Genomic DNA, 16,263 nt, shown 5'->3' with positions numbered 1-16,263 from the left:
AGAGAGAGAAAGAGGAGGGGCACATACCTGTACTATTGTAGTTTGTAAGTGTGAGGCAGATATTGCACTCAGTCCCTTCAATGAGCAACAAGTTGTAAGGCATGCCCTGTGTATAGATGACTATTGGAAAAAAATGTGTACATACAATGTAGGTATGAAGGTCTAAAATGCTGAATTCTATACAGACAATCATCAATTAACTTCTTTTAGAGAAAAGTTGCTGCCAACAGAAATATTTCACGAATCCAGAGTTCTGATCAGTAAAGTGGTTTTTACAGAATGCAGAATTTTCATCTGTTCCACACAGACTATGCCATAGTTATAAAAGTTATCTATAATGTCTTTGCTGAAAGTATACATACTTTCCTTTATTAGTTTCAGGTTCTACTCCTCATTATATTAAACATACCTTGGTTTTGAGCTAGTTGTAAATTATTATCACAAATGTTAATACACTATAGAGCTTTTGGGATTTAATTGTAGCACCTACTGAGGCAAAATTTTTCCATGACGAACAAAACAATTGGTTAAGTCTTTGCATTAACAACATCATACCCTGAAGTAATTTATTTATCTAAAATCAGTGATTACTCAAACACATTTTCCTGATTTACACCAAATGTCTCAACACTTACTGAAACTACTGTTACGTAGAAACAAATGAACAAGCAGAATACATTATCAATGATTCACTAACCTGTGAGTAGTTAGTTGTGTTATTCTGTTGTGAATTTATGTAACTGATGCTTGTAGGTACAGGATTGTCCACCTGAAAAGAAAGAGAAATCACACCTGTTATAATACACATACCAGAAACAATTTATCTGGATAAAGTCAAGCTGAATATATTTCTGTCAAAAGTATTTATTTCTAAAATATCAAATTAAAGAAAATCTATAGTTTCAACACAGCTGCTGATAGTAATGTTTTCCCCCTACTGTCAGCCAATCATAATAAGCTTCAAAATGTGGCATTCATTAACTAAGATAATGATTGTAAACATCAGGGCACAAGAAATATTGCTTTACACCAGCATTCCATCATGCAAATTATTTGATGGGAAACTATATAAAACCTCTACCAAATTAAGAAAAAATGCTAAAATCCAAACAATGATAATTTTTAAGGTAATTGTAAATTTGTTTAAATAAACTCACATGTTATCATCAATGATTAGGAACTGTATATGAAGTTTCTATGTTACATAAATCCTTTGTATCACTCCTTCTGTAAATGCACGTTTGACCACAAGCCCATTTATATGAACAATCCTGAAACTTAACATTTTATGAGTCTCATAGACGGTTGTTCCAGAAGTGTACCTCCCTCATAACACTGCTCCTAAGATGACGCTCAGCAAGCCTGCACAGTACTTAACTTACTTGCTGGTGGACATATACATTACATTACTACTTCTTCCACAGACCATGAATACGACATTTCGTAATGATGTGGAACATCTCACTTTAACATAAGTTTTCTTTACACAATATAACTAATTTTTTTCAGTTACTACGTCATATCTAAAAATTCATGTAATTTGTTTTTAAATGTTGGTTGGCTATCTGTCAGACTTTTAATGCTATTTGGCAACTGACCAAAGATTTTTGTCACAGCATAATTCACCCCTTTCTGCGCCAAAGTCAGATTTAACACAGAATAGTGAAGATCATCCTTTCTTCTAATTTTGTAGTTATGCATTTCGCTATTTTTTTGAATTGGGATGGGTTACTAATAACAAATTTCATAAGTGAATATATGTATTGTAAAGGTGCTGTGAATATCCCAAGTTCCTTAACTAAATGTCTGCAAGGTGATCTTGGGTGGGCTCCAGCTATTCTGATTACACACTTTTGTGCAATAAATACTTCTTCTCTTAATGATGAATTACCACAAAATATGATGTCATATGAAAGCAGTGTATGAGAACAGGCATAGTAGGCTAATTTACTGATATGTTTATCATCAAAATTTGCAATAACCCTAATAGCATAAGTAACTGAACCAAACCATTTCAGCATATCATCAATGTGTTTCTCTCAATTTAATTTCTCATCAGTGCACACACTCAAACATTTTGAATGTTTCTTTTTGATTAATCCTCAGAGAGTAACAACCACAAGTGACGCTCTTTCTCAGCAGACAACTGCTGTATTATGACAGATTTCCATTAACCAATGAAACTTCTTAGAGCACATTGTATTTCATGGTTATCTAAGTCTATTTCAATTAACATAAAAATATATTTTTACTATTTCATTACAGTTTTTGATCAATATTTGATAGTATGATAATAAATAAGTATTTATTGTTATTCAAATAGAAATTTACTTTCACAAAATGTGGACAGCTATGCTGTCACAAATTACCCCAAAAATAACAGACACAAAGTTTGAGTAATATAAACAGAAGACGACTAATTTATAGTTTCTCATTTCATTTTACTAATGTCCTATTTCTTGAGAACAGTTATTTCATCTACCATTACTACTCACACTTGTTCATTTATCATCATTCTGTAGTTTCTAGACAATTTGTTACCATTGTTCACCTTACTTCATCAGCCAGTACAATTAAATAACACTCAAGTTCTCTCTTCACAGAAGGATAATGGTCATACTTTATGACCAACTTTATTTCCATGTGTGAGTCATACTTTTACTCCAATCTGTTCCAATCACGCATTGCTAAATTTTAATTTTGGTCCTCAACCTTCAGCTTTTAAATTTCAGGTCAGTTCTGGTGTTCTGATAAGTTTCAGTCTACAAACATGCCTGAGCCACTGTTCAGTTTTTCAAGTTTTAAACCAAATCTTCATTCTTGAATGACTCTTTCTATTTATACTGATTTCTATTCCATGATGAGTGGCCTCTCCTTGCTACCACGCTTGTCACGAAATTCATATTAACTCCCTAGATTTTACTATCCTCTACTTTGGACATCCACCAAATTACCATAACATAAGAAGTGGGAGGCACTGCCAAGTTTAGCTCTTCACTTTGAGAGAGAGAATTTTCCAGCCAAATAAAATGTATTTTCCCACAATGTTTCATTTTACTTCATATTCTTCAGCATTTCTGAATCTGCTTCTGAGCTGCAAAAGAGCTATTTCTGTCAAAAATCATAAAAATATACACAATAACTGTACTTATCATTTCATTCAATGCAAGCTTTTCCCCAGCTTTTAAGGGAGATAAGTCACACATTTATAAACTTAAAGAGTGCACACAAGTGATAAACTGGCCCATTCTTGAGCTCATGCACTTCTCACTAAGTTATCTCTGATTCCTGTGCTGGTGTGTTTCTCTGGGAAAAAGGGATCTTTTATTCAATGAACATGCCTTCTAACTTTGTTTGCACATTCCACAATTTTATTACGGTTACACAATATTATAAAATGTTATTTTTACATTTTCCAGTAGTTGATGCACACCGAGTTCTGTCAATCTCCAAAGACTGCCCATTGCTTTAACAGTCACTGCTGCAAATTCAGCAATTGGAGCCAGTTAACCTTTCACAGTCTTATTTGTACTATCAAAAACAGCAGTGAGTGACAGGAATAACTTGTCACTGAAACAATAACCATTACACTTGAAAATACTTCAAGTAATAGCATGAGTCAGTCAGCTTTTAACCACCACATCTTACATGTACTGAGGTTCTTAATATTTATTTTCCATAAAAATCTCAAATAGATGTCACACCAAATGCTGTTTTAATTTTCAAAGAAAGACTATTTCAGTAAATATCTTCAACCATGCCATTACATTTCATAGTTCCTTGCTATCACAGGCGTTTGCCCTTGAAAATAATAATTTTCTTCCATCCAAACCCAAAAGCTTACCATTTGGAAGGATAAAGAGACATCAAAATGAACTGGATCTAATCCAGTTTCAATCACTATTGAGCTTTTCCCTTTCACTAAAGGAATTTCATTATGCTGTGACAAAAATATTTTTCAATGCAAAAGAAAAAGAAAAACTTATAAAAAAATTTCAGGTCTAAGTAAAAGCTAGCTCAGTAAAGGAGCAATTTTCTTTTTTTCCCCCCCTTCTTTTTCACACAGAAGACGATCAGCTAAATACTAGCTGCCAAACCAATAACCAAAGCCGGCCTCAGATGGCTACACTATTTTTCTTTAAAAAGGGTAAGGGGTCAAATTTGCAGCATTTGATATATTTAAAAAAATTTCCAAGGATACAGATCATTTGGAAAATTAAGTATAAGATATACATGAACCAACAATAAGATGCAGGAAACAATATAAAAGTGAATGAGACTATTCAAATTCCAGAATGCTGTTATATAAAATTCTGCAAATGACCTCCCTCATCTTTTCTAATTCCAAAATACTGTTATATAAAATTGTGCAAATGACCTGCCTCATCTTTTCTAAGTGGAAAAAGTCAAATTCATTAGAGAGGGAAATACACAATAAGACAAACAGAAATGACATTTTGATTCAAAGACAACGATTACACGGAAGTCATTGCAATTTATGGTGGTCTCCTGGACTTCATGAAAGGTGGGACATTGCTCTTAATGGAAGGACAAAACACACCCTGCAACATGCTACCACGCTGGCCACAATGTTGGTAAGGAGTTCTTGTGGTAGGGCATTCTATTTCTCCTCCAGCATGGTTGACAATGCTGGATAGTAGTTGGTGCATTTGGCCATGTACTGCAGCATGTCTGTCCATGCCATTCCACACATTCTCTATGGGATTGAAGATGGTGGAACAGGTAGGACAGCTCCTCCACCTGTGTTGTGTGATGTGGTCACACACTATCACCCCTAAAAATGAAGTCAGGGCTGAATGCACCCCTGAAAAGATGCAAAGGATACAGAATACAGCGTCATAACAACATTATGTGCGCCGGTGGGTGTACTGTGTTCAAAGATATGGAGATCAGTATGTGCACACAATGTTAGCCTCCCCACGGCATTATGATCATGTTCAACAATGTTCCTGGAAGCACTTAAGTACCCTCACATGGTGAGAGGTGAGAACCGTAATGCGCCCAGGAACACTGTCAAAATGATTATTTTAGTGGTCTAGGTATTATGGCGTGGGGAGGCGTAATATTGAATGGGTGTACTGACCTCCATATCTCTGAACAATGTGTGCCTGTTGGTGTGACACTGCACTACTTCCCCATTTGCATCTTTTCAGTAACACATTCAGCCCTAACTTTATTTTTATGGATGACACTGTGTGACCACATCAAATTGCACAAGTGGAGCAGCTCTTGGAATGAGAGGGATGGACTGACCTGCCTGTTCCACTTACTTAGGTCAAAATGAGCATGTGTGGGATACATTCAGGAGACGTACTGCAGCATGTCCACCTGTGCCAGCAGCTCTCCAGCAACTGTCAACCACAGTGGTGGAGGAATGGAATGCCCTATCCAAGAACTCTTTACCAATCTTATGGCCAGCATGGAAGCACATTGCAGAATATTCATTGCCGTCCATAGTAATCACACGTTCTATTAAGAACCATGGCCTTTTGTAATGTCCAAGGGACCATCATGAATCACAGTAACTTCAGTGTCATTATTGTCTTTGAATGGAAGTGCCATTTCTGTTCTCATTGTGTATTTCTTTCAGTTGCCTTTTGTACTATACTGTAACAGTTCTTTCTATGTACAGTCCAAGTTTCATCAAGTTATGTTTCTTGGTAGTGATACTTTATGAGAATGTTACTTTTTCCTTAAATTATGCACGTACATCAATTACTTTTAGTTATTATCTGCGACTTCTTTCAAATAATTTCGCTGCATGAAACTGTTTATTTGTTGATTTCATTGATTTTTGCCCCCTTTTTTAAAAATCTTCAGATATTCATCCTTCTTGTCAATGTTCTACAGTGAGCACTGTTAACTCCTGAGATACTGAGAAGCCTGACTGTCCCCTCCATTTGTTGGTTGTAATTGCTATTGTACATTCAATAATCACTGTATTTCTTATAATTTACACCTTTCCCATATAATGGCGAGTTTCATAGGACACATGGAAACAGCGGATGAAACATAATACAAGAATAACCTTTCACTGTGTAGTAGAGACACTGGACAGTGAAAAGGCACATAAGCAAGAATTTTACACAGTGGCTCAGCTTTAAGCTCATATTCTTCCTCAGAGTACAAACAAAGGCACATTTGCACACAATGATTCCAGCCTCCTGATTCTTCCACTCCATTTTGCCCACTTTTTCTATCTTGTTGCAACAATGTCTTCATTCCTTTCACAGCTGCACAATTCCATCTGCTAGTCGATATCTCTCAATGCTGTAATATAATTTTCATGTTTCCCCTGTTACCATTCCCATATTTATTTCTCTTTCTTTACATTCTATATTGTAACAACATGAAACTTTATAGATTCAACCACATTAACATCATCAAAAAATCCTATGCACATACAGCTACACAAATACTTTTTTTTTCTGCCCACAGAGTCGTTTTTGAAAAAAGATGATATCAATATTGTCCACAGGTAATATTTCAATATCTTGATCACAGAAATTGAATAATCCATGTTCTTTCTTCTATACTGAAGATGTAAACTTAGCTTATCCTGTCATTTACTCCTCGTCACAATCACCAACCATTTTTCATTAAAACCTTTGGTATCCATGAGAGTAAAATTATCATATATTTACAGGTAGCTAAAAACCAATTAATATTTCAGAGCATTGCTGGCAGTTCTTTATCCTGTGAGCTTTCAGTTTCTGGCAACTTGTCTCAATGAGCACAGCTAACTTGGCTAGTAAATGACATTAAACATTTCAGTTATACAAGTATAAATGATCTGATTTGCTACTCAGTATTACTTAGACATACACCATCATCTCACTCAAACCCATGAAAAAAAATGTGACAAGTGGTCTGTCTAACGACTTAGCACTGTTGAAGATCTCATGAACAACATAACTAATAAACACCTGTTTCATGACATATCCTTTCTATGCACAGAATAAATGATCCTGAGTACTCCAAAGCAAAAAAAGTTGAGTTCTAAATATGTAAATCAATCCCAGAACTGCAGAACATGAAAATATCAAATAAACTGTTTTGAATTTAGAGCTGTTACATGCCATCTAACCATAACTAGTTTATAATGCCTCTAATCTGTAATTAATGATACCTCTTATCAAATTTTCAAACATGTCTGATAAATTAGTAAAGTATTTGGAAATACATATTGGACACCTACAAAACCATCAAATATGATATCCACGAGTTGTAAATCTGAAGAGTCAATGCTTTATCAGCTTGCTCCTTTCACACTTACAAACACTTGCTTAAGTGTCTATGATCATAAATGCAGACAGAAATGCAATTTTATTCCATCAAAAGATTGAGATTTCCTTACTGAAATTCCAAATTTTCATGAACCAATTTTTAATGTATGCAATACAAATTTTACTTTATTAGTGTCATTTGCAAATTTTCTTTTCTATAATCGTCATAATCTAAAATGCACAAAGAAGAACATAGACACCAAATGAAAAATCCCTTGACTGGGGCAAGAATCAAACAAGTGACCTCCGGTGTTGGATGTTTTATTTTTTTATTTTTTTTTTTTAATAAATTTATCAGTGAATGTCATTAGGGGCACCTGTATATAACTGCTGACATTTCAAACATGAGGTAGCAATCGATTATGCAAAAAAAGACGATTAGGGTTTAACGTTCCATTGATAATTAAGTCACTAGAAATGGAGCACAAGCTTGGACTGAAAGGAAGATGGGAAAGAAAGAAAGAAAACCCTTTTCCAATGAGCCATCCCAAGTATTTGCTTTAAACTATTTGGTGAAACTAAGGAAAGCCTAAATCTGAGATGTAGATAGTGATTTCAACTACCATCCTCCCATAAGCAAGTCCAGTATGCTAAAAGCTGCACAACCTCACTCAATACACTTCACAGAGCTTCAGACTGAGTGTTGAAGGCCAAATACTTACTGGTGTGATCTGTCTGCATATCATGTTTCTGGTGTCAGCAAAACACTACTTATCTATTCCAACAGAGTACACCTAGATCCTGGCAACAAATATATACATTTTTTTCCAATGCAGTTTGTTCCAGTCTGGACTAAACTGATGTCCACACATCATTAACTTAAAATGACGCAATGAACATAACCAATTTTGTTGGTTGGCAACCCGGCAACAACTCCCATTCAGCAGAACCATGGGTTTAGACAGAATGTAAGGTCATTTATTATGCTTGTCTTCAAAGACTTTACTTTCTTGTTCCATGATTTTCAGAGACGTCTCAGATCCTTATTGTGGTGCACTGTGACTTTGATGTGTATTTTTATTGCTTCTTTGTATCTTTACACACCACATACACTCTCAATTTCATATATCTGATGGTTTCTCACCGGTGTTGAAATTTTTGCAAACAGTAATGTGCACCCGCAACTGTCATTATCACTAATATGTACCCATTAGACAGAACACTAAGAAAATCAATTATCTCTACTCAGAAAAAAGCGCATTGTTTTGGAAGCTGAATTAGACGAGTGAAACTAATTGATAAATTAAAGCAGTGCTGGAGTGCCACCACTAGAGCTACCAACTCCACAAGGTGTGTGTGGATAATGAAATGATATACATACAAATTTATTCTACTTTCCTTATTTGTAGTGTAGATTACTAATGTTCCACAAATTAAATTAACATCATGACTACTGCAATTTTTTTCTTATTGTCCACATAATTGAGTACTGGGGAAACAGCACCATTTCAGATATTACATATTTGTATGACATGTGTGACTTTCAAAAGACTATAATTAGCAAACCACAAGGCACAACAAATGAAGAACATTATACTGACTATAAAGTTTGGATGAACAGCTGTAGCAAACTGCTATGGAAAACCAAACACAGTCATCAAAAAACGTTAAGCATACTTCCAAATTACCCACCAATAGTCACTAAGGTTGTTCCTTTTATGTTTATGTAGGAAGTTGGTTGTGTACATCATGTGAACTTGTTTGTAGTTGCCACTCTGTCTCATCTGGGACCGTGCAGTCACAGCTTGTAATCAAATGCAGTGCACCAGAGTTTAATTCTTTTGAATGCGCAGTTGTCTGTGTGTCTCGTAGTGCACCACAATGCCTTCAGAGCAGGCTCTCTGTGGCAGACTGTATCAAAATCATCACATTGATGGGACAAAACATGAGACAAGCTGATGTTGCAAATGTTGGTCACATTAATGAAAGTGTTGTCTCCAGACTGGAAAAAGTTCCAGGAAATGCATTCAATAGTGGATCGACATTGTGACGGCCATCCACACAAAACTACAGCAGCTCAGGACCGGTATTTAACGATACACGCAGGGTGACACCCTACAAAGGCAGTGACTACTCTGCTCCACGACCTTCGTGAAGCCACTGGGATTACCATTAAGCACCCGAACTGTATGCAACAGACTTCACGATGGGTGACTGTACAGCCAAAGACATCTCAAGACTATACCACTCCATCCATATCATAGGTGTGCTCGTGTATGTTGGGCTAGAGCTCCAATGGACACCAATGGACCAAAATGCTCTTCACAGATGAAGTACTAATAGGCTTGCATCCTGAAAACAACGCTGTTCATATTTGGAGACAAACATGGGAATACAATTGTTCCTCAATGACTGTGGAACGTCATCAACAATCTGGGCAGGCATCACATATGCACACTGCACACCACTCATTCCAATTGAAGCAATATGACTGCTGCAGTGTATGAAGACAACATTCTCTGACCCATAGTCAATGGTTTTGCAGAGACTGTAGTGGACGGGTTCACTCTACAGGTTGATAACACTCAACCTCAGCGTGCATGCAGTGTGTGTTGGAATCGGACAAGATGTGGGATCTGAAGGATGGATTGGCCAGTATACTCACCACATATGAACTGCATAGAACATGTACGGAGCTTGCTCGAAAGAGCGATTTCTAGTTACTAACATCCTCCATTACCGATTGAAGCTCTCAGGAATGCTGCCACTGAGGAGTGGGACAATATGTCTCAAGAGGCCTGCAATGGGTTGATAGCGAGCCTGCTCCATCTCATTCAACACAGCCTGAGGGTTTGTGGAGTATCTACACTTTATTGAATAATGCACTGAACATACAATTTTATGTTTTTTGATGTTGGTTCATTTGCAGATCTGTACTGGCTTTTTACAATGATATGAGAGTGGTGAAAGGGAGGGAAGACAGAGAGAAAATATTAGTTTGGTCTGTAAATATAAATCAGGAAAGAGTGCGTGCTTACTTATCAAAGTCAAAACAAAAATGAACCGATTAAGAACAAACACTTGCATTAAAAAACTATAAAGGAAACAGAAGAATGGCCCACAAGTTGCTCATCACATTCCATTACAGTTACCCACGTATGATTGATAACAAGCATCTAAGGTGCATTTAAGGACACAACTCCAGAAAATGCTAACAAATTTACACATAGCTGGATGATCGCTGAATGAAGAACTTGAAATTGATAAAAAATTAAGCTGTTCAACTTGTCAAAGGAGATGTTTCTCTTTTACTGAGACAATACACTTACATGTCTACACAAGTGCCATGGACAAATATGAACAACTGTGCCAGACACCATTAGCACGTCAACTTCTGTTTTCCAGATTTGACTACTGGAAAACTCAGGAAAGATCATAATTGGAAAAAGCATCACTTTGCAATACTTATGAAATTCTGTTCCGAAAGCCATAAATTAGGTGCAAAAGCAGGGGGGGGGGAGGGGGCAGGGGAGGACAAATACTTAGGGAAATCAGCTTCACTGAGTACTCTTCCCCCCCCCCCCCCCCCCAAAGTCAGTGTCATATTCTACTTCTGTATAATGATCCATGGAGAAGAAATAAAAACTTTGAGGTTTGCCGATGACATTGTAATTCTGTCAGAGACAACAAAGGACTTGGAAGAGCAGTTCAACGGAATGGACAGTGTCTTGAAAGGAGGATATAAGATGAACATCAACAAAAGCAAAATGAGGATAATGGAATGTAGTCAAATTAAGTCGGGTGATGCTGAGGGAATTAGATTAGGAAATGAGACACTTAAAGTAGTAATGGAGTTTTGCTATTTGGGGAGCAAAATAACTGATGACGCTCGAAGTAGGGAGGATATAAAATGCAGACTGGCAATGGCAAGGAAAGCATTTCTGAAGAAGAGAAATTTGTTAACACTGATATAGATTTAAGTGTCAGGAAGACGTTTCTGAAAGTATTTGTGTGGAGTGTAGTCATGTATGGAAGTGAAACATGGACGATAAATAGTTTGGACAAGAAGAGAATAGAAGCTTTCCAAATGTGGTGCTACAGAAGAATGCTGAAGATTAGATGGGTAGATCACATAACTAATGAGAAGGTACTGAATAGAATTGGGAAGAAGAGCAGTTTGTGGCACAACTTGACAAGAAGAAGGGACCGGTTGGTAGGATATGTTCTGAGGCATCAAGGGATCACAAATTTAGCATTGGAGGGCAGCGTGGAGGGTAAAAATCGTGGAGGGAGACCAAGAGATGAATACACTAAGCAGATTCAGAAGGATGTAGGTTGAAGTTAGTACTGGGAGATGAAGAAGCTTGCACAGGATAGAGTAGCATGGAGAGCTGCATCAAACCAGTCTCAGGACTGAAGACTACAACAACAACAATAATGATATTATATCATCACAATTCTGTATTTGATGAACAGCATCTATCATAACAAGAGAAACAGAATATTTCATATGCAAATTTGAAAGTGAAACACAAGACTAAAACCTAAAAATAAAAAAAATATAAAAAAAAAGTGTTGAAATACAGAAGACTGTTTTCATTGGCAGTGGAAACTTACCAATACAACAGCAATAAAAAGAAAGGCAACATAGCATATCATGATGGTAACAAACCATTTCCTCTTTTCAATGTAAGGATATACAGAAAAGGCATTTTCAGAATTTTCCTAAGTCGTTCAGAACTTGAGCTACATAAAGAAAGCGATTTATTCCATTATTTCAACATCACTTGTTGACTTTTCTTTCATTGTTTTGTGTTTTAGTACGTCCAACCTGTTCTCTCTATTTTCCTATGTATCTTTTTGTTGCTTTGCCATTCACACCATAAAAAAATATCTGTCTTCCTGCAAATATGATATAAAGCTTACAGTTCACACCATCTTTTTCTTGCTTTATATGTAGCCTCTATTATACTACTAATGAAAATCTGTCTCCCACTCCCAATCTCTTCAGCATACATCAAGTTCTTAGTTTCCAGACATTTCACAGTAGAAATAAAGTTCTACAAAAACCACTTATTTCAAACAGCAGCATCATAGAAACAAATTCTTCACAATGTTTTTTATAAGATCTTCTAACATCACACCACACATTCACACTTTTTCATCTTGCTCCGCCACAGTTAGACGGTATGTTTTGATGAAAAAGCTGGTTCTCTCTCTCTCTCTCTCTCTCTCTCTCTCTCTCTCTCTCACACACACACACACACGCACACACACACACACAGAAACCAACCAAAAGATTTCTACCACATAGTGTTACTCTTAACAAATATCAACTGTTTCTAGATTTATGAAAGAAGCTCAGCTAGAGAGACAGAGCTATGCTTTTTTAAAATGTGCATGCCTTGCAAAGCTACCCATTCACATGCAACTATATATTTTGTTTCAATACAGTCAATACACTACAACTGACACATCAAAGAGGAGAAACAGCACCTCATGGACACATAGAAAGTTGGCCACTACCATCAAATGTGGAGAAATGGTCTAACTTCAACATAGCTGAGCCGATCTGGATATTGCTACCAATAATTATGTGTTTGAAATAGAGCAAGAAAACAAAAGAGTGAACCAGTGACCGAAAACTGATAAAAGAAAGCAACTTCAAATATGTTTCGTAACAACTTTCACATAAAATTTATTACCAGTCTGTCACTATGTAAAGGATGAATCTTTATCTTTCTTTCCCTTTTTGCCAAAGACCACTACAGGAGAGTACGGATAATACTGACAGAGAAAAACAGACACAATAAAATTGCTATTAAGAACAATTAAGCAAATGTGCTGCTGATAACAGCACTGACAGAGAGCACAGCAAAGAGAAGGAATACCAGAATATTCTTCAGTGTAATTGGCCTATTTTAAACATTGTTTGTATAGAAACCCTTTACCAAACACCCACAAAAGTCTTTGAAAGTAAAACCAATTTCCGTTTAGATGGCTAAAATTTATTGCTAGATGTGTACCTTTACACAACACAACTGTATTTACTTTTTTTTTTTTTAAGGTCAAAATGTGTTTCAGTGTTTTTCACATCTTCTATGGGTGCTCTTTAACTACTGACCTAAAAAAAAGTTTCAGTATTGTCTGTGAGATAGTAAAAAGCCTTAGTTTAAATTGGCAATATTATGAAAATATTTACTTTCACAATACTGTCATTATTCCTCCCGGGATTTTCCATTGTTTAGTTTTAGTTGAAAACAAAATACTGTTTTTCATCTTTTATTGATGGTTATAATGTTTGTGAGACACTGCACAGTGGTTATCTTGATTTCTTTTGGTAATACAGCACTCCATCTGCAATTGCATAGACTGTTTTGATAGCACAGACAGTGTGCGACATGACTTTGTACCTTCATAAAAACCCATAAACAATAGTAACGACATTTACAGAACTGTTCACATTTAGTATTTAAACAGACAATAAAACATAACCACACAAGAAAAATACTGCGCACTTGGTTAGTCACTTTCCAGTAAACAGAGCCATCAATAGCTCTTAAGTGTTAAGATTCTCTATCAAATCTAATGTGGTTGCAGATAAAATACTGAAATATTTAAACAACCTGTTCAATGTGAAAAGCTTTTTCATAATGATATTGTAGTTTTAATGCCGAGAATTCTTCCGGGTTGTATGGCCGTGGTCCATGGAACTCTTCTATGCCAGACATTTCGTCCAAAGCTACACTGGACATCTTCGGAGGTGATCCTGTTTGTGCTGAGTCTTGCCGACAAGACTCAGCACAAACAGGAGCACCTCTGAAAATGTCCAATGTAGCTTTGGACAAAATGTCAGAGATAGAAGATTTCCATGGACCCCAGCCAAACAACCTGGAAGAATTCTCGGCATCTGAAACATCCGGTCGTGAAAGCCTTCATTGTATGATTGTAGTTTTAAGCCAACATACATTAGCTTTCATCATATGAACAATCATCATAAGAAATTCTGAGATTAGTAAATAAAGAGCATCCACGGAAGATGATACGACTGTATCCAAACATGATTTGAACACAAACTAAAAGTAGCAAAAAATGTATCTTACAGAAGCAAGCCTATATGAACATATTTTTAATACACATATTTGCAGTAAACAAATTACAACTAGAACTGCATATTAGTTACAACCAACAAATAGGACTTCATGAGAACATGATCAAGTCTGCAGGAAACATACTGCCTAAATTCAATAATTTAAATTACGCAAAAATTAAACAAAGAAAGACTGCAATCTATGGCACATGTTTTATAACTTTCATTTCCTGAAATTTTTCTTCAGTACTGAATACTGTTCTGAACTAAATATTTACCTGAATACTTACCAAATGAGATTAGGATGATGGGGTGAATGCAGCAGTGTACCAAGAAGATTGCTTACAAAACATCCGTGCAACCCATCCTAAAATATTGACAAAGGACTAGCTGGGATGTTGAACATATACAAAGAAGAGCTGCATGAAAGATCACAAGTCTGTATGATCCATTGGAGACTGTCAAGGAAATGCTAAAACACCTGAACTGGCAGACACTTGAAGATAGGCTTCAACTACACCACATAACCCTACATACAAAATTTCAAGAACCAGCATTACGTGAAGAATCTATGAACATATTCCAGCCACCTATGTATTGCCTCCATACAGGCTGCAATCACAACACTAGATTAACTGCAGTAAGAAATCATAATATGTGGTGAAGAGTATTCTCTGCAAAGCAGGTAATGATGATTGGGTATGGGTGTGGATGTGGGTGTGAGTGTAGAATGTAGATACTACGCCTGAGTCATAAGTTGTTTGGTCCACATATAGCAAGATCTTTTATAACAACATTCAATATAAATTTAAGTGTTACGAATTATTTTCTGAACAGATATGTCTGGATTGTAATGTTACATGGAAATGAAACTGAAACACGTAAAACAGGTAATAAAAGAACAGAAGTTTTGGAAACGTGACCCAGAAGAATGCTATTGATTATATGGATAATCGAGATAACCACTGAATAGATACTGAACTGAATGGGGGAGAAAAGAGCTTGATGGTACAACTAGACTAAAAGAAGGGGTATGTTGTAAGGACACATCTTAATTTGGTAACAGAAGGATGCGTGGACATGAAAGTTTTAGGACACTGAGGCTACAATACAGCAAGCGGGACCTAAGTTACTGTAGTTATGCAAAAGATGAGGAGACTTGCACAGTATAGACTAATTTAGAGAGCTGCATCAAACCAGTCTTCAGACTGAAGACAACAACAAAAACTGTGTGATCTTTTCACCTAAGAGTAGTTTCACCAAATTTATGTCACCTGAAGAGCAATGAAAGGCACAGTAGTCACATTTTTTCTATCATCATCTTTACATCTCCCATTAGGTTGTGTTTTCTGTCTTTTCTTTTCTTTTAATTGGAAATCTAACTAAAAACTTCCTTTTTCCACCTGCCATTAAATCTGACTACAATTCCTGTCTACCTCCATTTCACTTTCATCATAGTCACAAATAAATACTTCTTCCACTCCACTTACTTTCCTGGTCAATTTGTTTGTTTTCTGTCTCTTCAAGTAGTTCAAATAAATCCATTGCTCGTTTAGCAACCAGCAGACTTGAATACATTCCCACTAAAAGCCCATATCTTAAAACCATAAGTCAAAACTAATATACAATTATGTAACTGAGCAACCAGCAGATTTGAACTGTATTCCCATTAAAAGCTCATACCTTAAAACAAACCATAAGTCAAAACTAATACACAACAATGTAAGGTTTTCACTTCAGACAGAATAGAAACTTAGATTACCAAAAATACTTCAGGCTATTTTTAGTATTCTCTCTCTCTCTTTTGCAGTTCATGCAGCCATTCTCTTCAAAGACTCAAAATACAAAAGTTCATTGACTGATTCCAATTAATTAGTGCAGTTTTCTTTCCAGTGAGTTGATCAAATATTATTTTAATATCATTCA

General features: G+C 36.1%; 1 protein-coding gene across 4 annotated transcripts in view; it reads right to left on the bottom strand.

Annotated features, from left to right (window-relative positions):
• Window positions 1-16,263, bottom strand: part of LOC126259802 (CREB-regulated transcription coactivator 1-like) — a 382,069-nt gene that overhangs the window by 53,782 nt on the left and 312,024 nt on the right. For all 4 annotated transcript variants that reach the window (XM_049956826.1, XM_049956829.1, XM_049956827.1 and 1 more), the window contains one exon: window positions 698-769. In XM_049956826.1, coding sequence (XP_049812783.1) covers window positions 698-769 — 72 coding nt within the window. The remainder of the gene's footprint in view (window positions 1-697; window positions 770-16,263) is intronic.

This window comes from Schistocerca nitens, chromosome 5 (assembly GCF_023898315.1).
Source record: "Schistocerca nitens isolate TAMUIC-IGC-003100 chromosome 5, iqSchNite1.1, whole genome shotgun sequence".
Lineage (NCBI taxonomy): Eukaryota > Metazoa > Arthropoda > Insecta > Orthoptera > Acrididae > Schistocerca > Schistocerca nitens.
This window is presented reverse-complemented; position numbering and strand designations above follow the sequence as displayed.